The 23,275-nt window shown below is 58.7% G+C and overlaps 1 protein-coding gene across 1 annotated transcript in view; it reads left to right on the top strand.

The window, feature by feature from the left end:
* Window positions 1–20,794, top strand: part of ARHGEF17 (Rho guanine nucleotide exchange factor 17) — a 36,338-nt gene extending 15,544 nt beyond the window's left edge. Inside the window, exons 2-21 of the mRNA XM_074860538.1 lie at window positions 8,583–8,660; window positions 11,086–11,268; window positions 11,665–11,781; window positions 12,098–12,190; window positions 12,972–13,148; window positions 13,419–13,469; window positions 14,125–14,234; window positions 14,365–14,450; window positions 14,528–14,646; window positions 15,278–15,491; window positions 15,605–15,678; window positions 15,815–16,008; window positions 16,097–16,347; window positions 16,669–16,915; window positions 16,998–17,084; window positions 17,192–17,259; window positions 17,639–17,787; window positions 17,878–18,052; window positions 18,962–19,204; window positions 19,990–20,794. Of these exons, the coding sequence (XP_074716639.1) occupies window positions 8,583–8,660; window positions 11,086–11,268; window positions 11,665–11,781; window positions 12,098–12,190; window positions 12,972–13,148; window positions 13,419–13,469; window positions 14,125–14,234; window positions 14,365–14,450; window positions 14,528–14,646; window positions 15,278–15,491; window positions 15,605–15,678; window positions 15,815–16,008; window positions 16,097–16,347; window positions 16,669–16,915; window positions 16,998–17,084; window positions 17,192–17,259; window positions 17,639–17,787; window positions 17,878–18,052; window positions 18,962–19,204; window positions 19,990–20,180 (2,907 nt within the window). The 3' untranslated portion in view covers window positions 20,181–20,794. The remainder of the gene's footprint in view (window positions 1–8,582; window positions 8,661–11,085; window positions 11,269–11,664; window positions 11,782–12,097; window positions 12,191–12,971; window positions 13,149–13,418; window positions 13,470–14,124; window positions 14,235–14,364; window positions 14,451–14,527; window positions 14,647–15,277; window positions 15,492–15,604; window positions 15,679–15,814; window positions 16,009–16,096; window positions 16,348–16,668; window positions 16,916–16,997; window positions 17,085–17,191; window positions 17,260–17,638; window positions 17,788–17,877; window positions 18,053–18,961; window positions 19,205–19,989) is intronic.
* The last annotated feature ends 2,481 nt before the right edge of the window (window positions 20,795–23,275 follow it).

Below are 23,275 nucleotides of genomic sequence, written 5' to 3' on the forward strand. Positions count from 1 at the left end.
GTCCCTCCACCCATGTGTCACAGAGCTGTGGGGGACATATGGGTGAGCATCATCTATCTCAAGGCAAAGGTTTGATGCCTACAAAACCCAATCAAACCTCCTGCTTAAAAACATCCCGAGAGGAGATAATGTGATTTTTTCCAAGCAATTTTCCTGCCAGAAACCGAGCGATTGAGGAATTACAGGATTGGATGTAATAGCATCATCCTATTTTGGATGATGGTGCCAGCCAGGGGCTTTGCCGGATGCGCGAGCAAGTTTTACGTGTTGGGATGATGCCGTTTGCTGCGGAGGTGTTTGCTAATCATGTTGGGATGGATGGAAGTGGGTCTGGTTTTATCTCCAAGCCTTTTTTTTTTCCGGGGTTTTGGTAGGAATAAAATCAAGGGTGCGTTAAATTTGTTAAGTTTGGGAATTTGCCATGCACTGCAGGCTACCTGGGGCAGGGAACTGTCCCCATGGGCCAGTGACTCCCACTATGTCCCAGCTCCCTCTAGTGGGATCTACCCCCAGGAAGAAGCATCCTGGGAAAGAAAAGGTGCAGAAATCCCAGTTCCCCCCAGTTTCTTCCAAACTGGGAATGGGAATCTCAAGGAGGTGCTGAGATTCAGGCTGCTCCTAGCACAACCCTACTACAAGACCCTAGAGAATCCTCCCCCCAGCAGTGAGGAGCATCAGGAGCCGGCGGTGGGGACAAGCCATAACGGGGGAATAAAACAACTTGTATTTATTTATTCTTAAAATTTTGGCACATTTTGGAGGGGTGGGAATAATTTTGCTTGAAGCAGTGCTAGCTCCTCCTTTGGCAGCTGCGGGAAGGAGGAGCTGGGAAGGCCCTGAGTGGCAAATCCCACTCCCAAAATGGTCCAAAAAGCTCCAGATTTTTCCTAAAGCTGGAATTTTTTGCCCCAAAGTGAGATCTCAGGGTCAAAATCCCTGCTACAGCTTGCTCAGGGTATGGCTGAGCCCCGCCACAACTCATTACACCGCTGACCTCAGAGAAACGCTGCATGTTGTGGGTCGAGGAAGGGAATTTTGGGGTGAAACGGCATCTCTGGGGATACAGAGATTCTCCCCTGCCATGGGATGTGATTTTAGCATCCCAGCCGGGTGGTGACAGCGCATGTGACACCCACCCACGCGTCCCCGGCTGCAGTGACCCAGTTCCCAGTTTGGGGCCGGGGCGGGGGGGGAGTCCTCAGAGTGTCTGCAAGTGGCGTCATTACATGCACCGATGTGTGCACAGTCTCAGCCTGCGCTCAAGGGCCAGAGGTTGCTGTGAAGGCTGAAATTCCTCATGGATGTACATCCCTGCTCCCCCTTTCCCCTAAAACCCCATTTTTCTTTAAAAAATGAAGTTTTTAGGACTTCCCTCCATGATGCCTCTTTGTTTGCAGGGGGTGGAGACAGGATACAATCTTCCAGGGGTTTTTTTGCAATATTTTAAGATGTTTTAAAGTTCCCGGGGATGTTCAAGCCCCTCCTGCCTTGCTACACTCGGGCAGGGAAGAGCAAAATGATGGAATTGCACCCAAATTTTTAATTAAAAAATAAAATAGAGCAGCCTAGGAGAGCTCCCGTCCTTCGGTGGGAAGCCAGGGGAGTTGGGGGGTCATATTTCCAGTGCTGGAGGAAAAAAATGGGGGAAAACCCCCTCTTTGAGTCCCCCAAATCCCCAGTTCCAGATCTGCTCCATCTTTGGGTTTTTGGGAGCATCCCCGCCACCCTTTTCCCGGGAGGGTTTGGGCTTTTTTGGGGAGAAAAGACCCCGGCTGCAAAACAACAAAAAGGCTGGTCCGAAAGGAAATCTAAAGGTGTTTACAAAGAGCCGCGCTGCTAAAAATAACCAGCTCATATTTTAGACGGCCCTAAAAATAGGCAGCGCTGTTCGAGTGGCCAAACACTCCCAGGAATTTCCTGTGGGCTGCGGGCCGCGCGCAGGGGGGTCCAGGCTCGGCGGCCGGCGGGGACGGCCGGCATCGCTCTGGCTTTTTCTTTCCTGGGTGACGGGGAGATAACCTCCATTGGGCCCCTCGCTGCACAGCGGGATCCAGCCTGGCTCCTTCCCTAGTCTGGCCAGCGATGGGTTTAACCCTTCTCCATCCCTCCACCCTCCCTGATAACATCCGAAGATGTTGAGTGGGTTTGAGAGTGGTTTTGAAACCCATCGGCTCAACCTTAATAGTAGACACCGGAGAATCTACTTGCGAAGCTACTGCGGGAAGATGCGGCGTTAAACGAAGGGATTGTTTCCAGGGTGGTGTTTGGGGAGTGGGAAGGACCCTCTGCTGATGGAGGGATCCCCCTGCACGCCTCGGGGGGACAGGCGAGGCCCCAGGGGAGGGCTCGAGGGCGTTGCTGCGGGCGGAACGGCCGGGTCACCGTCGCAGCGTCACGCGTCGCAGCGTCACGGCTGCGCCCGGGGTTGCAGTTTAAATGAGTCAGGGATTGCGAGAGGAATGGGTTTGGGATTGCCAGCCAGGTGGAGCAGGGATTGTGGCCCAGATGAGCCCAGGATTGTGATGCCGAGGGACCCAGGGATTGCAAACCAAGGGGGTCGGGGGGTTGCAACCAGAGCAGCCCAGGTTTGCAGTCCGGATGAGTCAGGGATTGCAACAGAAATGGGTCTGGGATTGCAACCCAGGTGGGCCTAAAATTGCAGCACAGATGGGTCTGGGATTGCAAAGAAATGGGCCCAGGTTTGCAGTCTGGATGGGTCTGCGATTGCAGCACAGATGGGTCAGGGTTTGCAACTCAGGTGGGTTTAAAATAACAGTGCAGATGGGTCTGGGATTGCAACCCAGATGGGTCCAGGTTTGCAGTCTGGATGGGTCTGGGATTGCAGCAAAAGTGGGTTGGGGATTGCAGCCCAGATGGGTCTAGAATTGCAGTCTAGATGTGCCCCGGGTTGCAGCCTAAATGAGCCCAGGATTGCAACCAAATGGGTCAGGGTTGCGACCCAGATGGGTCTGAAATTACAATGCAGATGGGTCTGGGGTTGCAACCCCGATGGGCCCAGGTTTGCAGTCCTGGTGGGTTGGGGACTGCAACCCAGGTGGGTCTAAAATTGCGGTGCAGAGGGAGTCGGGTTTGCAAACCGAGTGGGCCTGGGGTTGCAACCCAGAGTGGCCCAGCACTGCCATCCCAGGGCCCACGGTGATGACAGCACAGATGGGCCTGGGATTGCCACCCAGCTGGGCCCAGGTTTGCAATCCGGATGGGTCAGGGATTGCAGCACAAGTGGGTCTGGATTTGCAATCGGGATGGGTCTAGAATTGCAATGCAGATGGGCCCGGGGTTGCAGCCTGAATGAGCCCAGGATTGCAACCCAAATGGGTTGGGACCCAGATGGGCCCAGGACTGCAACAGAAATGGGTCCGGGGTTGCAACCCAGGTGAGTCTAAAATTGCAGCACAAGTGGGTCTGGGGTTGCAACAGAAATGAGTTGGGAATTGCAACCCAGATGGATCTAGAATTTCGATGCAGATGGACCCAGGTTTGCAGTCTGGACGGGTCTGGGATTGCAGCAGAGATGGGTCGGGCATTGCAACCCAGGTGGGTCTAGAATTGCAGTGCAGATAGGCCAGGGTTTAAAGCCTAAATGAGCCCAGGATTGCAGCCCAAATGGGTCGGGGTTGCAACCCAGTTGGGTCTAGAATTGCAATGGAGATGGCCCGGGGTTGCAGCCTAAATAAACCCAGGATTGCAGCCCAAATGGGTTGGGGTTGCAACCCAGGCGGGTCTGGGGTTGCAGCCCACATGGCTCTGGAAACCAGATGAACCCCAGATTACAACCTTCAATGAGTCCAGGACTGCAGCCCAGCTGGGCCCAGGTTTGCAACCCCGTCAGCTCGGGGGCTGGAACCCAGATGGGTCTGGGATTGCAACCCAAATAAAACTGGGATTGCAACAGAAATGGGTCTGGGGTCGGATCCCAGAAGAGCTCAGGGCTATAACTCAAACGGGTCTGGAATTGCAACCCAAATGGCTCCAGGACTGCAACCCAGACAGGTCCAGGATTGCGACCGAACTGGGGCTGGGCTGGCTGTGGTGCTGCAGAAGGCGTTTGGAGGAGGCTCTGCCTTGCAAACCACCTCATTACCCCTAATGCAATTAGCTGTACCGGGTGCAGCGCAGGCACCCATCGTGCCTGTGCCGGGTGCTGTGGGTCCCTCCCCGCTGATCCCCGTGCCGGGGTGTATTTAAGGCAGCTGCAGCTCCCCCTCTCATTATATGCACCGAGTTGGCAGTTCTCTGCCACGCACGCTGGGGAGAGGGCTGGAGAGGGCAGGATGGGTGCACCCCCCTTCCAGCCCCCTCCCCAGGGTGGGATGCTCATCATCCTCGTTACCAAGAGGAAATTTGCTGGCTGCAACGGGAGGACGCAGCCCTGCTGCACGCCGTTGCTGTGGAAACGGGGTGAGCGGCTAATTAGATTTAATTAACGAAGCAGGAGGGGAGTGTTACAAATGGATCTGGGCAGGGTGTATCACTGGGCACGCAGGGATGTGGGTGCTGAGGTGATGATGGGGGCAGTGGGGGGGAGCAGGCTTGCTCTGTGCCTCAGTTTCCCTGCCTGTAAGGTTGGGGAGAGGGGCTCGGTACCCAGGGACCCCCCCGTTAGTGGAGATGGAGACCCCAAGGATGCTGAGCATCCCAACCCAGCATCATCTGTGCACCCCCCCTCCCCAAAAATCACATGCCGCAAGAAAGCATCGCCCCCCTCCTCAAACACAGCATCCTCCTGGGGCAAAGCCTCTCCAGGAGCAGCCCCCCGGCAGGATCCGGCCCTGCCTGCATCCCGCATCCGCGCGCGTGTGTGTGTGGGCACGGCTCTGCCTCCATCTCCGATTGCTCTCGCCTGCCCGTGCCTCGGTAGCACCCGGGGCCGGGGACCCGTGTGCCGCCACGGACGCAGGCGCACGCCCGCCGCACGCATCCTGCAACCGCTCTGCAGGAGGGCTTTTTTTTTTTTTTAATATATATATATACACACACAGAACCCTATCGATATAAATAGCTCCTCTATTTTATTTCCCTCCTTGCTGCATCCCAGCGCAGCGTTCCAGCTAGTTTAAAGGGGCGACCTGGGGGTATATATATATATCTCTCAAATATTTTTTATTCCTTGGGCCGCGTGGGACGGACCGACCCCCGGGACCCGCATGCTGCAGATGGTGAGGACTCTGGCGCAGTTCACCATCGCGCTGGAGGACATGCGAGACATCGGGGACGGCATCGACGCGGCCTTCGCTGCCTCCGGGCTTGGCGGGGCGGCCGAGGAGCTGCCGGAGAAGGGTTGCGGCAGTCGTGGTGGTACCGAGGTGATGCGAAAAGGGATAGGGGGGGTCGTGGGGATGGAGATGAGGCGGGGGGGTCTGGTGGGATGGGGGGGATTATATGGGGGGGGTGCATGGATGCGTCATGTTTGGACACATGTGCCCCCAACAGAACCTGGCACCTGCGGGGTCTGGACTGCGATTGCCGTGGCAACGGTGCCTCCATCCTCATCCTCAGCCCCCCCGGGGGTTCTCCGGATCGTAGGGAGGGGGGGGATGCTTCTACCCGGAGAGGATGATGGAGGGGCTGGAGCCATCGCTGCCACCACCCCCCCCCACCCCCCACCCCCAATGCTGATTTACACTGCGGAGGTGTCGGCTGGTGGGGAAATGCCCCAATTCTCATCATGGCGGGGGTTGATCCCGAGGGTGCTGAGCATCTCAGGGGAGGCAGGATGAGGCCGGGGTGCGGCGGGGGCGTCCGCAGGGAGAGCAGATGGAGACCAAAGCAGCATCAGCCCCACGGGGGAGAGGCTTTGCTGGGGTAAGGGATGCAGTGGGGTGCATCCTGCCTGCGCCCGGGTACCACATCACCCTGCCAGGATGGTGCATTACCCCCAGCTCCTGCTCATCCCAGCGGGAATTTCCCCCTGCCAGGATAATACCGCTGCTGTAACGGTGGAAAAAATCCCCTTGCCAACAGTTGGGCCTCATCCTGTGTCTCCCCACTGCTGAAAATGCCCAGCTGCCAGTGCGGTGAGTGGTGCTGAGCCTGCTCAGGTTCACAGATCTGGCCCTTTGCTTTGCTCCTGAGCTGGGACAGCTCTGGAAAATACCGGCAGCATCATATTGAGGTGGGGAACTCCAGACTGTGCGAGGGTTGGGGAAACTGAGGCAGGGCAGGGGGGGTCAGGCGCTCTGTACCTCTAAAACCCATCCTCCAGTGGGTGCCTTTCAGCCCATAATTACAACAAATTAATCCAGCAGTGAGAGTGTTAATAAACCTTCAGGCTGTAACGAAGTGGGGAGGTCTCAGCTGGTGTCCCTGAGGACTCCAGCATCAAAGTGTTTGGGGGAGGCAGATTTCCTGGGGGGACTTGGACCCGTCACCGTAATACTTGGCTCTGGGCAGTTTCCTCCTTGCTTGGCTGAAAAGGCTGATACCAGCTTGGTTGGGCAAGTGGGGAAACTGAGGCACGGCTCTGTTCTCAAGCACCGAGCAGGGTCTGGCCAGGATCCCCCCACCGACATTACTCCCTGGGGACCGCCAGGGAGATGGTTGCCCCCAGCCTTGGTGAGGATGGTTGGGCTAAAGCTTCCTCCTGTGCTTGCAGAGCAGCTTCACAGCACACGTGTCCTCACTGGGAGCACTGGGAGGGGACACACAACCCCACGTGGCTGGAGGACGTGGGCTCATCCCACAAGGAGATGGGGGGCATGGGGGTTCGGTGGCTCCAGCAGCCCCCAGAGAGGCAGCGGATCAGGGGAACCTGGTCCCAGTGTGCTGTGGTGGCCAGGTGGGACATCCCTGCCCCCGGGGTTGTTGGGGTGCCCAAGCACCCAGGACCTTTGGAGGATCCTTTTCCTCAGACTCTTTGGGGCATCCCTGCACCCACAACGTTTGGGGTGTCCAAATGTGCCTTAGGGGTGTCCAAGCATCTAGGACCTTTGGGATGTCCCTGCACCGAGAGCTTGGGGCGTCCAAGCACCCAGGGCCTTTGGGGTGTCCCTGCACTCACAGCTTTGGGTGTCCCTGCACCCAGGGCCTTAGGGGTGTCCCTGCACCCAAAGCTTGAGTTGTCTCTGCACCCAGGGCCTTAGGGGTGTCCCTGCACCCAAAGCTTGGGGTGTCTTTGCACCCAGGGCCTTTGGGGTGTCCCTTGCACCCACAGCTTGGAGTGTCTTTGCACCCAGGGCCTTAGGGGTGTCTCTACACCCAGGGTCTTAGGGGTGTCCCTGCACCCAGAGACTTTGGGGTGTCCCTTGCACCCACAGCTTGGGGTGTCCAAGCACCCATGGCCTTTGGATGATCTCCATTGCAGTCTCCATACCCAGCACCTCGGAGCATCTTCTTTCCAGGGGCCAGCAGAGGGTCTCTGCACCCAAAACATTTGGGGTGTCTCACATCCTGGTCTCTGGAGAGTCTACATATGCAAAACTTTTGGGGTATCTCTGCACCCAGGGCACTTGGAGTATCTCTGCACCAAAAACTTTTGGGGTATGTCTGCACCCAGTGTCTCTGGAGCACCTCCACACTCAAAACTTTTGGGGTATCTCTGAACGCAGGGCCCTTGGAACATCTCTACACCCAAAACTTTTGAGGTATCTCATACCCAGGGTCTCTGGAGGATCTCTTCCCCTGAAACTTTTGGGGTGTCTCACACCCAGAGTCTCTGGAGCACCTCTGCACCCAAAACTTTTGGGGTATCTCTGCACCTAGGGCCCTTGGAGCATCTCTGTACTCAAAACTTTTGGGGTGTCTCACACCTAGAGTCTCTGGAGCATATCCACACACAAAACTGTTGAGGTATCTCTGCACCTCTGAAGCATCTCTACACCCAAAACATTTGGGGTGTCACTGTACCCAGCACCTTTGTAGTACTTCCACACCCAAAACTTTTGGGGCATCTCAGCACCCAGGGCCCTTGGAGCATCTCGCACCCAAAACGTTTGGGGTGTCTCACACACTGGGTTCTGGAGCATCTTGCACCCAAAACTTTTGGGGTGTCTCACACCCTGGGCTCTGGAGCATCTCACCCCCAGGCTGAGCTGCAGGGGCGTCCCCCAGGGTGCTGCACTCGAGGTGGGGTCTCCGAGCCCCACAACCAAGAAGACCCCGACCCATCTGCTTCCCAAGGCTGGCAAATCCATCCCACACCACCACCTCCCCGTGCCTCCCACCACCCCATATATCCCCCTCCCGCGGGGCCACGGCCCAGCGCCGGGGTGCCCGGGGTGCTGGGCGGGAGACAAATTCCTACGGGACCGCTCCGAGCGGAGCCGCCGGAGAGACGGAGGGCGCCGGGACCGACCCATGTAGGGCTGTGAGATCCAGGGCGGGCTCCTGACGCGGCCGCGGAGGAAACCAGGCGTCTCTGTGCGCTCGGTGTCATGTACTTCCTAATCCTCCCAGATTCCTCCATCGGGGTGGAGAGGGAGCGGAGGGGAGCTGGACGCCAGCCGGGCTCCTCCGGCGTTCAGCTGCCCCGCTGAACCCCCGCACCGGCGCTGACACCCGCCACGTAGCTCCCCTCCATCGTGTCACCCCAAAACTCATCTTTGTCTTTCTTTCTACCCGGGCAGGACATGAGGAAACACGTCATCATGACGCTGCTGGACACAGAGCAGTCCTACGTGGAGTCCTTGCGCACCTTGATGCAGGTAATGCGGCACGGCTAAGGACGTGACACCCCAAACCACGTTACGGCATGACTGTCCCTCGCTTGTCACCATCCCCAGGACCCCAAGTCAGACCCCCAGTTGCGGGTGCTCTACTGGCACCGATGCGGCACGGGGGTGCACTGGGGACGGGTGGCAGTGGGGATGCTGGGGACTGCGGGACCGGAGGTGGGAGCAGCGTGGCAATAGTGTCAAGAACGGGGTGTGGGGGTCACCTCTGTCCCCCAAATCAAGCCCGTAACGCTCCTGGTGGGTTGTCACCTGGAAGGTATCTTGTCCCCAAGCCCCCTCCTGTGCTTGCCCCCCAAAAGCTCTTCCTTATGTTGCACCCCATCTCCTGGGCCATTGCTTACGGCCATCCCACAATGGGGGACCCCTTACACCCCCCATTCCTATGTCCCCCCATTTTCTGCTCAGTGTCATCACCTGCAGCCATGAGCCAAGGTTTTTTCTCGATCCTTTTTTTACTGAGCTGGTTCCAACCCCCCTGGAGCAGCCTGGCCGGAGGGTCCACCCCACGTTTCAGATGTTAATGAAGGTGTTTCAGAAGGTTAATGGTGGTCAACGCCCTGGAGACTAGATCACTCTGGCGTAGGTGTGGGTTGTCCAACCACATCGCTGCAGGTGGAAACACCACAAAATCTGAGTTCTGCTCTGCTCCATACAAAGCAGTGCGTGTAGGACACTGCTGGGCATGTCCGCAAGGGCATGGGGCACCCATCGTCCCAACACCCAGGCGGGCTTTTCCCATAAATCCCCTGCAAGGATGCCCCCATGGTGGACCCAGATGTGCTCTGCCAGATGTTGCTGCAGGAGGGAAGGACATCTTGGAGGCTGCTCTTAGTGCAGATGTTGGCTTGGAGGGGTGAGAAGACTTGGGCTCTGGGGTTTATTTTGGGGGAAACCGTATGGGGTTCAGGGTTGGGCGGTGTTCCTGCTGGTCTCGGCATGGACAGAGACTGTCCCAGGGGCTATGCCCTCCTCTGAGGTGGGACAAGAGACTGGTTGGAGAGGACAGCTGTGCTGGGGCTCACCAGTTCCCCACTGGAGGGACTGGTTGGACACAGGTGGGAATCACAGGGCATTAATGCCTGAGCTCTTCCCCACGGGACACATCCTGGCATGCTGCAACCAGGGGGACCTCGCTTTCTGGGGGGCAGGTCATAGGGCTCCAGATGCCCCCAGCTCCCCATCTCAGTGGGACAAGGTGCTTGGATGCATGACATGGCCTGGTGGCATGTCGCATGGTGGCTACCAGGGACAGGGACCATCTTGGAGTATCATCTTCCAGCCAAACTAGATGGTGCATGGGCAATCCTGCCTGCTCTCCCTGTGTGCTGAGGCGGGGGCTGTCTCTGTGCTCTTCTTCCCCATCTGGTCCTTTCTCCCCCCATTTTATGGCAGGTGGGATGCACGGCACAGCCCAGCCCAGCTCCTGCTGGGCCACACTAGGGCAGGTGAAGTGGCTTACGAGCCTCAGGAATGATTTGGCCCTTCTAACTTGGGTCTCCATGAGATACCCACCATCAGCTTGAGGAACCTCATCCTTGGGGGGTGACTCCTTCTTTGCCAGCTTGGATGGAGATGTTTGAAGCTGTTTGAGGTGGGTCCTGTCCTCACTGCTCAGCTTCATGGTCCTCCCAACATCCTGAAGGACAGCAGCACCTCATACCGGTCAGGCTGAGGAGGCAGCAAGGCTTGAGAAGACCTTCCTCATCCTGCATCCCTTGCAAATCCAGGTGTCCCATTCCCGGGGGCACTGCTTCTCTCCACAGCTCTGCCCCACAGTGGGAGGAAAGGGGTTTCATAGCAGAGCTGCCCACCCAGCCTTGCACAGGACATGCTTTTCCTGCTGGTCCTGAGCATCGCTCACTGGCCATTACCTGAGAGATGCTGCCGGGTCAAGTGGTCCAGGGCTTGATCCAGTGCATCCACCCTGCTGACTTCAGCCCTTCCTGGTGCCAAACACCCTAAATCTCACCAGGAACACACCGGCTTTTGGATCCCAGGATCATGCTGCCATAATTTCCCAGCTAGGTTAGGGTCTGTAGCAGAAGGAGGTGACCAAGGCCTGTGACGGCGAAGATTTGGAACCTCTCAAGGCTGTGGCTGGGGAACAGAGGACACTGTGCTTTGGGGGTTCCTCATGCAGACCTGTCCCACTCCCCACGCTGCCATGGGGATGCACTGGGTGGGACTGGACCCAGGGAGGCTGGTGAGCAAAACCTGCTGGGACCCGGTGCTGTCTGGTCCTTCTGGTGGGTCCCACAACCCAACATTCACTGGGGCAACCCCCCGCTGCAGGATGCCACCGATCCCCATATTTAGCACGGGTTGAAAAATTCATACTGGGGGGTGTGTGGGAAAAGAAATCTATGGCGACCCCGATGCCTTTGCTTCCCCGCAGGGTTACATGAAGCCACTGAAGCAGCCAGAGAACTCGCTGCTGTGTGACCCATCGCTGGTGGATGAGATCTTTGACCAGATCCCCGAGCTGCTGGAGCACCACGAGCAGTTCTTGGAGCAGATCCACGACTGCGTGCAGAACTGGCATGAGAAGCAGAAAGTGGGCGACCTCCTCGTGCAGTCGGTAGGTCCTTACGGGGTGGATTTCCCCCGGGGAACCCAGGCGTGGCCGCTCTTGGGCATGGCCTCAGCAGGAGAAGTTTCGGAGCAGGAGGCAGGGGAGTGATTAAAGGACGGGTCAAACACGCCTGGGATGGAGAACAGGAGACGATCTCCAGGCCTGCTGTCTGCTTAGCGTAACAGCGTGGTGTTGCAGCGACCGGCTGGGTCTGCGGCTCCACGTTTCTGCCTGGGGAGCAGAAATGTCAGGGCTGAAAAATCGAGGGGGGCGGGCAGAGGACGAGCCCTCCCCGCACCAGCCCAGAGCCAGGATTAACCCTTGGGGCAGCTTCTCCCAGGCGTGCCCGGGAGGTCCATGCTGGACCTATCCCCTTTTTCCCCACCTCTTTTCCCCTCCCAGTTCTCCAAGGACGTGCTGGTGAACATCTACTCTGCCTACATCGATAACTTCCTCAACGCCAAGGATGCTGTCAGGATTGCGAAGGAAGCCCGGCCGGCGTTCATGAAGTTCCTGGAGGTGGGTCCTGGTTCCTGGCCCTGTAGATGCTGGCCAAGGTCCAGAGCCACCTGCAAGGCTGCTGGTGGGGCAGGATGGGGTTTAAATGGAATAAACTGGTAATCTATGGTCAGACCAAGATTTTTCCCTGCACCTTCTTCTTGGTTTTATTGTAAAGACACCAGGTTGGATGAACCGGAGTCACTCCAGATGGTGTAAAAAGGAGTCACCCTGACCCCAAATGGGTGCTGCTCCAGGTCCTGGGCTGGTGGCACTCCAGGTCCCTGCTGTGTCCCACCTAATGGGGCCATCCTTATCCCCCACTGGTGTTTTGCAGCAAAGCATGAGGGAGAACAAGGAGAAGCAGGCTCTGTCCGACCTGATGATCAAGCCAGTGCAGAGGATCCCACGATACGAGCTGCTGGTGAAGGTGAGTGCAGGCAGCCGGGTGCAGGCAGGAGGCCCTCTGTGCCATGCCGGGAGCAGGTGAGACCATGCTCCTCCTCACCTTCATGTAATGGAAGCTTTTAGGGGTCTCATGTCTCTCCTGGCCCCTTTTCTCATCCCTTGACACAAAGTTGGTGTCTCAGGGCATGCACGCAGCTGTGCCCTCCTGGGGATGGTCACCCTGAGGACTGTCACCCCGCTGTTTCCCCCAGCATGTCCTTATGGGTGTGCAGTCCCCTTCCCCTCTACCTTTCTGCTGGGAGGCTGGACACTGCAATGCCATTTTAGGGCCAGTTGCACTGCCACCTCCTCTGTGCCTCAGTTTCCCCGTGCCAGGGTCACTCTCCCTGGCCCTGAGGCTGGTGGGGATGTGCTTTCATAGAATCACGGGATAGTTTGGATTGGAAGGGACCTTCAAAGATCACCTAGTCCACACTCCCTGCCACAGGCAGGGACACCTTCCACTAGCCCAGGTTGTCCAAAGCCCCATTCAACCTGCCTTGAACCCTTCCAGTGATGAATTTCAGGCATCTGTGCAAGGTGATGATGTGCTCTCAGGAGCTGGTGACCTCTGTAGAGAAGGCAAAGACCAGGCTGGTGGTGGCCAAAGCTCAAGGCTTCGTTTCTTTGCAAAACCCATCCTGCATGGGGCTGGTTTCCATACCCAGCAGCTAGAGCAGCATGGTAGAGGCTTTTGCTTGGGGGTGTCATGGCATCACCCTGGCTTTGCCCATGGTGACGTCCGGGCTGTGTCCCCATGGTAGGACCTGCTGAAGCACACGCCAGAGGACCACCCCGACCACCCTTTCCTCATCGATGCTCAGCGCAACATCAAGCAAGTGGCCGAGAGGATCAACAAGGGCATGAAGAGCGCAGAGGAGGTGGAGAGGAACGCCCGGATCGTGCAAGAGATTGAGTCCCACATCGAAGGGATGGAGGACGTACGTATGGGGGTCTTACAAGGGGTCTGTCTTTCCTTCTCCCTGAAACACAACCATTTCTGCTCTTTCTGGGTCACCCCAGGCTGGGCCACTTGTTTTCTCCTCTGGGTCCTGCTTTTCCCATCATCGCTTGGCCTTGGTGGGCTCCTGGGGCTTTGGTAAGGGACTGGGGTGCTGATTCTGAGCCGAGGTGCCACAGTGGCAGGGACGAAGCCCATGAGGGTCCCCTCCCCAGGGGCTCCCCGCTCATGAGCCTCCTTGTCCCCACAGCTCCAGGCCCCGCTCCGCAGGTTCCTGCGCCAGGAGATGGTCGTGGAAGTGGTAAGAGCAGGGTTGTCACCATCAGGGCCATGGGACCGCACACTGAACGGGGCAGTGGGAGGCTTCAATTGTGGGTCATGGGATACCAGTGTGCCCATGGGAGGCTACAGATGGATGGATGGATGGGTGGATGGAGATGGATGGATGGAGATGGGAGGAGATGGGAGGAGATGGATGGAGATGGGAGGAGATGGGAGGATATGGAAGGAGATGGGAGGAGATGGGAGGATATGGGTGGGTGGATGGATGGATGGATGGATGGACGGACGGACGGACGGACGGTTGGGGACAATATAAAATTCTCCAAGTGTAAGGGAAGATAAGATGGGTTTAGGTGCAGGCAGAAGGAGGAAGAGCCCACAGCAGCCCCGGGCCAGGGGTGCACAGGGAGGCTGGAGGTGGAGACCAGGAGGGTCCTGGTGAGGCCATGCCTGGTGTTTCCATGGCCCTGGCACTTCCCTGTGAGCGAGACCCTGTGGCTTTACCTACACAGCCATGGCACCCACATCCTCTTCCACCCTTGTGAGGACCCATCCCACCCCACAGCCTCCCTATGCCAAGGCCGCACATGGGGAAACTGAGGCAGGGGCTGCTCCCAGTGCCGGTGGGGTTGGGGCTGGTCATTAACCCCTTGGTGTCTCCCACCACTCTGCAGAAGGCAGTGGGTGGGAAGAAGGACCGCTCCTTCTTCCTCTTCACGGACCTGCTGGTGTGCACCACGTTGAAGCGCAAGTCGGGCTCCCTCCGCCGCAGCTCCATGAGCCTGTGAGTACCACTAGACTTGAGGGCCCCCACTGGGATTAACCCCCATCGTTAGGGTTGTCCCCACTAGCTGGCCTGGCTTTAGGGTGCTGGGGACATGGGTGCAGCTCAGCCCTCCCCCCCAACTTCACAGGTACACAGCGGCCAGCGTGATCGACACTGCCAGCAAGTACAAACTGCTCTGGAAGCTGCCGCTGGAGGACGTGGACATTGTCAAAGGTCTGTCACTGCCAAAAGGCATCCCTCACCCCTGGCTGGTGGGGCGGAGTTAATGCCACTCACATGTCCCCACACAGGTGCCTCACAAGCCACCAACCGGGAGAGCATCCAGAAAAGCATCTGCCGCCTGGATGAAGACCTCAGCACATTGGGGCAAGTCAGCAAGCTGTCGGAGACCCTCAGCTTCCCCCACCAGGTATGGGGATGGTGGCCCTGGTGACATCCCCTGGCTGGACAAGTTCCCCGTAGAACCGAGCAGGATGTCCTCAGTGAGAGGGAGAACCTATGGAAGGTGGCCATGAATGCCCTCAGAGGGCCCCAGATACCACCAGCTCCAAAGCCACAGTGGGGTTGGGGCAGCCTCCAAAGGATGCTCAGGGATGGATGAGGGCATGGTGACATTCTCTGGCCAGATACATTGCCCATAGGACCGACCAGGAAGTCCTCAGTGGGAGGGAGAACCTGTGAAAGCATGGCTAGTGGCCATGAATGCCCTCAAAAGGCCCAGATGCCACCAGCCTCAAAGCCAAAGAAGGGTTGGGGCAGCCTCTGAAGGATGCTTGGGGGTGGACAAGGTCAGCTTCACTTGGTGACCCTGGTGCTGTCCCTTGTCTGACACCTTCCCTATGGGACTGACTGGGATACCCTCTGTGAGAGGGAGAACCTGTGGAAGGTGGCCACAAATGTCCTCAAAGGGCCCAGATTCCACCAGCCCCAAAGCCACAATGGAGTTGGGCAGCCTCCAAAGGGTGCTCAGGGATGGGTCATCATGCACATGGCTGGTGGTGGCCCATCCCTGAGAGCTGAAGCGTTGTCCCCATCCCCAGAGCCTGGATGACGTGATCAAGGACCTGATGTCCGCCATCCACCGGGAGCTGGCAGAGAAGCAATCCCTGTCCTTCAGCATGGCCTTCCCCCCCAACAAGGTGGAGCTCAGCACCACCAAAGCTGATGGCACCGAGTCCTTCATCTTTGAGTTCCCCAACCCCGATGCCCGACTTGGCTTTGAGCAGGCCTTCGAGGATGCCAAGAAGAAGCTGGGTAACATCAGGGACCGGGGAGGTGGACACGGTGGTGGGTTCAGCATCACACCCCCGCTTTGGTAGACCCCTTTCCTCCATCACTTCCTCATCCTCCAATTTGATTTTTCCCAGCTTCCAGCAAAAACTGCCTGGACCCAGAGTTCCTCAAGGCCATTCCCATCATGAAGACACGGAGCGGGATGCAGGTACTTGGTAGCTGGGTTCAAGCATCCCACAGGACCCACAGTCCTCCCCATCCCAGTGGACTTGCCACCAGATGCCGAGAGCTCCTGCGCCACTCCTGAATGACCCAATTCATCCCATTTTTTTGCTCCCTTGCAGTTTTCTTGTGCTTCTCCCAGCCACGGCAGCCCAGAAAGCTCCCACGAGGTTTGGGTTTGCAACAGCGACGGTTACGTGGGGCAGGTTTGTTTGCTCAGCGTCCGTAAGGAGCCCACGGTGGAGGCGTGCATCGCTGTCTGCTCCGCCAGGATCCTCTGCATCGCCTCCGTGCCCGGTCTCAAGCGGGTGTATAGGTAGGACATTCCCACCGGCACCGCGGCGCCGACGGGCACGGGGCGATGCTGGAGCTGCTTCTTTCCCCCCCTCCCCTCGTCGCGGCAGGGAGCGTGCCGAGCCGGTGGGCAGCCCCTCCTCGGAGCCGATGCCAGCGCAGCAGGAGGATGCGGGGCCGCAGCCGTGCCTGCACATCTCCATCTCGGGTTCGTCGCTGGAACTCTCGGAGCCGGTCGACGGTGGCAACAGGGAGCTGGTACCCTTTGACAGTGATGACACGGATGACGAATCCTCGCCCAGTCCCTCAGGGACTCTGCAGAGCCAAGCCAGCCACTCCACCATCTCCTCCAGCTTCGGCAGTGAGTCCTTGCTTAGCAAAATGCCACTTTTTAGCCCCAAAATGATGGGCAGCTCCATTGTTTTGGCCACTCTGCTTTGCATTCCTTGGGGAAATCTGCAGGTGGAGGCTTTTGGGCCAAGGAGATCCTGGGAAAATCAGCTCAACATGGTGGTGCTGGGGTGGGGCTAGTGGCTTTGGGTAAAACCTGGTGTGGGTTTTGGTGCTCAACATCCCAATGTCTTGACACTTCAAGGGGACCTGTGGTCTCTTCCCCATCACTTTGGTGGGTGTTGGGTGGTCCTGGTCTGACCCATTCCCTCCTCCTCCTCCTCCTCCACAGATGAAGAGATCCCAAGCTGCAAGGAGGCAACGGCGGAGACGACGAGCTCAGAGGAAGAGCAGGAACCCGGCTTCATGCCCATCACTGGCACCTACGGCCAAAACCGGCACGGTGAGAGCCCCACAGATGGGCGAGCCCTGCGCCGCTCCAGCCGTGGCTCCTTCACCCGGGGCAGCCTCGAGGACCTCCTCAGCCTTGACCCTGAAGCCCATCAAAGCTCCATGTGGTTGGGCACCGAGGACGGCTGGTACGTCCCCAGGATGGGGGGACACATACGTGGGGTGGATCCTGATCCCAGGTGAGCCTCAAACTTTGCTTCTCTGCTGCAGCATCCATGTGTACCAGTCCTCAGACAACATCCGTAACAGGAAGAACAGCATGAAGATGCAACATGCTGCTGCCGTCATGTGCATCTTGTAAGTGGGGAAGGGGGGTTTTGGCTCCAGGATGTCCATGGAAGGGTGGTTTGGTGTGGCTGAGCAGGGCTTTGCAGCCGGTTGTCAAAAGGTTTTTCTCCCCGCAGGTACCTGGATAACCAGGTTTTTGTGTCATTGGCCAACGGGGAGCTCGTTGCGTATCAGCGGGAGGCAGGTGAGGCCGGACTGGGGACATCGAAGGGTGCTGGAGGGGTTAAATGCAGCTCCAAAGTGGTGGCTGTTGGGTGTGTGGCTTGGGCCCCACCCTGGGGAGGGATGCTTGCGGTGCTGCTGGCTTCCTTGCCTCTATAGGAAGGGAAGGGACATTCCTTGAGGGGTGCTGGAGACCCCAAAGTTGGAGCCAGCTGGAGGTGTGCATCCTCCTCCTGGTCCCTGCCTGCCACTGGCATCCCCTGGGGACATCAGCTCATGTCCCCTCTGACAGGGGACCTGGCAACAGGCACCTCCAACCACTGCATCCCATTGGCCGGGTCAAGATGGGGCGTTTTTTGGGGATGCTTTAACTATCCACCCCACTCCCACCACCCTCACAGGCCGCTTCTGGGATCCCCAAAACTCCAAGTCGCTGTCCCTGGGCTCGCCGGGGAGCCCCATCACCAAGATGGTGGCGGTGGCAGGGAAGCTCTGGTGCGGCTGCCAAAACCGCATCATCGTCCTCAACACCACCACGTTGGCACAAGAGGTACCGTGGGTGATGACGGGAGGTCGGGGGGACGGTGACAGGCATCAGTGGCACGATTGGTGGCATCGCTGTGGCTCTTGTCACCCGCAGCACACGCTCCAGGTGGGACAGGACAGCGGGCGCAGTGTCACCTGCATGGTGAGCGCGGGGACCGGCGTGTGGGTTGCGCTGCAGAGCAGCGCCCAGGTCCGGCTTTACCACGCCACCAGCTACGAGCAGTTGACCGAAGCTGATATCACCCCCCCGGTACACAAGATGCTCGCCGGTAAGTCCCACCGGTGACACGTCTCCAGTGGGTGCCCATCGCTGTCCCCAGTGGGTACCTGCGCCCATCATCTGCCTTAAAAATGTGATGCCCCACGACATCCAGCGCTGGGAAGTTTAATATCCTTTATCCCGACCAGTTTTGGGGAAGGAAATGTGACTCCCTGCGCTCATGGGGTTTGTCCTCTGTGTCGTGCAACTGCGTAATCCCATGGGGAAATAGGGCAGCCCCTGGGCAGGTGGATAATTCCACGCAGGATTAAGGCACCCCTGGACATTTTCATAATCCCACGCAAAAACAGGGCAACCCCTGGATGGCTGCATAATCCCACGAAGGATTAGGGCATCCCCTGGGCATTTTCCTAATCCCACACAGAAACAGGGCAACCCCTGGGCATTTTCTTAATCCCATGGGGAAATAGGGCAGCCTGGGCAGATGGATAATCCCACGCAGAAACAGGGTTGCCCCTGGGCATGTGCATAATCCCACACAGAAATAGAGAGCCCCTGGGTGGCTGCATAATCCCACGAAAGGATTAGGGCACTCCTGGACATTTTGATAATCCCATGCAGAAACAGGGCAACCCCTGGGCACCTTCATAATCCCGCACAGGATTAGAGCAACCCCTGGGCATCTTCATAATCCCACGCAGAAACAGAGCAGCCCTGGGTGGCTGCATAATCCCACAGGGAAATAGGGCAGCCCTGGAGTATCTGCATAATCCCATAATTGGGCAACCCAATCTGACAGTACCCCGGGGTGCTTTATACCATCCAGGGGGGTTGTGGGGTCCCTTCCCCATATCCCACGTGCCGCAGATACCCCTGGGAACAGAGACCAGTGGCAACGGCGGGGTTCACAGCCCCATGCCGGGCAGGGTAAGATGCTGATGTCTGGGATACTCGACAGGCTCAGATGCCATTATCCGGCAACACAAGGCAGCCTGCCTGCGGATCACGGCTCTCCTGGCGTGCAAGGATTTGCTGTGGATCGGGACCAGCGCCGGCGTGGTGCTGACCCTCGCCGTCTCGGCCAAGGCGGCCCCGGCCTTGGTGGGGCTGTCCCAGGGTCACACCGGCCACGTCCGTTTCCTCACCGCCATCGAGCTGCCCGACGGTTTCGATGTCCTCTTCCCATTGCCGAGGGAGACGGGTAGGTGGGATGATGGGGGGGCCCAATTCTGACCCGCTCCGGGGTCCCCCTGACTGATAACCGGGAATAGCCTTGAAGTGTGGTCACCAGAGTCCCCACTCCATCCTTGCCTTGTTAAAATCCAGGGAGAAAAATCGGGGTGGGAGGAAATTGGGTGCTATCCCCCGTCCAGAGTTTGGGGGATCACTCAAGTGACCCCAGATTTCCCTGGCAGACCCTAATTCCTATGGGGAAAAGGCACCAGAAAGCCATGTGCTGGGTGTCTCCCAGCCCAGCTCTGAGGTTGGGGTGGGATGGGGAGAAGGCAGCAATGGCGGGGGGGGGGGGGGGTTGATGGGTGGTAATATGGGGGGGGGGGGCTAATTTGGGGGTGGGAGGAGTTTTGGGGGGCCAAGATGTGACACCTGGGCAAGTGGTGGTGATGTTTGGAGGATGCTGGTGGGAGGATGCCAGGATGATGCTGGTGGGTTGATGTTGGGATGATGCTGGTGGGATGATACTGGTGGGAGGATGATGCTGGTGGGATGATGCTGGGATGATGTTGGTGGGATGATACTGGGATGATATTGGGATGATGTTGGTGGGTGATACTGGGATGATGCTGGGATGATGTTAGTGGGATGATGTTGGCGGGAAGATGCTGAGATGATGTTGGGATGATGTTGGTGGGATGATGGTGGGAGGATACTGAGATAAAACTGGGAAGATGCTCTGGGATGCTGCTGGGGAACAGGGGAGCCACAGGGGGACCATCTGACAGCCTGTTGGGGTTCTGCACTTGGCAGGGGCCGAGAAGCCGAGCGAGGCAGAGAAGCGAGATCCCTCGCGCCCTCGCGCCCCCGCCCTCGCCCTTTCCAAACCCAAGATGCTGGTGATCAGCGGGGGGGACGGCTACGAGGATTTCCGCCTGACCAGCAGCAGCGAGACGGTGGGCCGGGACGACAGCACCAACCACCTCCTCCTCTGGAGAGCGTGAACGGCCGTGGCCCCCCCCCCAGGGCCACCCCAGTGAGGAATGGGGGGTGCTGGCCCCCCTATATGCAGAGGGGGGGGGTCCTGATCCCCCTCCCCGCCACCCCCTGCCCCAGCGCCTCTCATCTCCAACCCGGCTGCTCTCTGTGTGCTCGGGGTTGGGGGGGATGAGCCCCCGCCCCCCCGCCATCCCCCCAGCCACCACACCGGACTTGGGGGGGGGGGGACACACACACTCACACACACCGCTTTTGGGGCGTGGAGAAGATGGGGAGGGGGGATGCGTTGGTTTGGGAAGGCGCTAGCGAAGGAGGAAGGCGTTAAGAGCATCCCTGGGGACCGGCCGGAGGATGCTGTACAGCCAGGAACCTGCCTTGCTCTCCGGTTTTGTGTGTGCCTGCTTCGGGGCCGGGGGGGGGTGTCACGGCGCTGTCACCCCCTCCCTCCCCTCCCCCTGGACCCCCGGCCACGCCGTGGGACCACCCCAGGGACAATACGCCCGCGGTGTCCCCCGCACCCCGGGCCTCCCGCTAACCCGCTCGCTCCATCGCCAGCACCCAGATAGCTCTGTTTGTTTGTTTGTTTGTTTTAAATATATATATATTATATATATATAAACATCCTTATTTATTTGGGTGGGGGGGGTTGGGGGGGTCAGGCGCATCATCACGGCGCTGCCAGTCCCTCTGCTCCAGATTTGGGGGATGAAAACCTTCCCGGTTCATCACCCCAAGGCCGAGCTGGACCCCACTGATGGAGCTGGAACCCCGCAGGGATGCTGGTGGAGGGGGGGATCTGATAGAGGGAAGGGGGAGGAAATTGGGGGGATCCCCCCCTAAAAATGTCTGTGATTCCCATGGGATTTCACAGCCTGGGGAGCAGGATGAAGCCGCTGCTGCTGTTCGAAACTTCGTCTGGATGGGAACAAGCGTCTTCTTCACCAGACACCAGGGATGTCCCCGCACCCCGAAATCAGGGTGGCGGTGATCAGGACCCTAAAACCAAGACTTTCCTGAACCAACTCTCCTGCCCGCCCTCCATTTTCCCCTTTTTTCCCCCCTTTTTCCTGCTTTCATCCCAGGGTCCAGGTGAGGCTGGGTGCTCGCAGACCTGGGCACACTGGTGTCCCCATGGGAGAGGTGACAACCGGGGTGGTGGGACTGAACCAGGGTGTCCCTGTCCCCATGCGGCCCAGGGAGTGACGCACGTCCCACGTCCGTCTGTCCATCCAGGCGGGGTTGGTGGGGGGGTATAAGGAGGATATTTTGGGAAGGGAAGGGGGAATTTCGGTCACTATGGGGACTCTTTGTCATTAAAGGTCACCCGTGTCAGAACGAAGCTGGCGTGGTCTCGTCCTTCGCTTCGGAGTGGGGGGAGGGTGGGGGGAGGGTGAGGACGGGGGATGTTGGGGGTGGGGGGGGTCCCTCCTTTGTGCCACCGAGTGTCCCCCAGCGGTGACAGACAGACAAACAGCCAGAATGGGGGACACTGTCACCCCGTCAGCCCCCGGGGAGCACCGAGGTGAGGAGGGGAGGGGGGCACCAGGTCCCGGCCGCGACGAGGGTGTCCCCAGGGTGGGAAATTGTCCCCAGGGAATGGGGTTGGAGCCAATGGGGGGTGCGCTGAGAGCAGGTAGGAAAGCAGGGTGCAGCACCCAGGGGTGCCCCCGCAGAGCGCCCCCCCGCGAACCGATAGGGTGCAAAAAATCTTCTTTTTTAAAAAAAAAAAAATCCTGCTCAGTAGGTAATTTTTTTCCAAATTTTCCCCCCCAGCACCCCCAAATCCCGACCCCCCCCAGCTCCCGCCTCGCCCGGCAGAGGGCGCTGCCCGCGGGGAGGGCGGGGCGAAGCGCGGGAGGGGGCGTGGGCTCGTTGCGTGACGTCACCAAAAGGGGCGGGGCGTGCGGGAGGAGCGCGCCCGGCGGGTTCATTCATAAGGAACAGGCGGCGCTCGGCGGGGCGGCCCCGCAGCGGGGGGGGGCAGGTAAGGGGCACCCCCGGCTGGGTTACCCCCCTCTGCCCCGGGGGATGGGGGCTCATTCCGAGCTGGGGGGGCTCATTCCGAGCGGGGGGGGCTCATTCCGAGCGGGGGGGTGGGCTCACTTCGCCTTAAAGGGTTATTCTGCCCCCCCCACCGGGGCGGGGGCTGGGTTTGGGGTTGCTGCATCTTCAGGCTGTGCAAGGGGGGGGGGGGGGGGTGCTTTTTGGGGTGCTTGACCCCCTGTTTGTTATTAAAAAGGGTGGTGTGGGGGGAGATTATTGCGTGACCTTATCCCTAAGCAGGGTATGGGGCGGGGGGGGGGACTTCACCTTGGTGCTGCCTGAAGTGGGGTGCGGTGGTTGGACACCCTGGTGCTGTCTCCAGCTGCTGCAGAGCGAATGTAGGTTGAAATAAAGGGTGGGGAGGGGAAAAAGTAGGTTAAGAAAAACTCAGCAGTAGCTGCCTGAAAAAAGAGGCAGGAACTGGGTCAGGGTTTGGGGTTTGGTTGGTTTTGGTTTTTTTTTTTGCCGGAGCTGGAAAATCACAGGGCTCCCAGCCAAAGACCTGCCTCAGCCGGGATGCTGCGGTGAGGGGCTGCACCCCAAAATGGGGCTGGAGCCTGCTGCTGCCTGGGCGTTCGTGCCAGCGATGCCTCTGGGATCATTTGACTTTAATGTTGGATTTTTGTGATGGTTTGGCTGTTCCCACAGTTCTGATGGGGCCCGGGGGGGTGCGATAACGCTGAGTTTTGCGCTGTCTGCCAGAAAATCCCCCTCCTTGTCCCAAGCCGCCTCCAAGAACCGTTCCCCAAAGTGTTTCTGAACAGTCCCTCCTTTTTTTTCCCGTTTATCTGCAGGAGCCATCAGCCGAAACCCTGTTCCCCCATAGGGAGGGGAAGCCCTCACCGGAATCCCGGCGGGCAGCTTTGGGTTACGGGCTGTGTTAAGGGGGGGCTGGGAATAAAAGGCTTGTGTGAGCCAGTGGAATTTGGGGGGTCCCCAGTGTGTTTACATCAATGCACCAGCCAAGTGGGGTACGGGGCTGGTGGAAGTTGGGGCGTCCCCATAAAGCAGCCAGGTCTGGCACTAGTGGGGATATTTTCTGGTTTTCTCTGGTTCT

The sequence above is a fragment of the Strix uralensis genome, chromosome 2 (genome assembly GCF_047716275.1).
Source record: "Strix uralensis isolate ZFMK-TIS-50842 chromosome 2, bStrUra1, whole genome shotgun sequence".
Classification (NCBI taxonomy): domain Eukaryota; kingdom Metazoa; phylum Chordata; class Aves; order Strigiformes; family Strigidae; genus Strix; species Strix uralensis.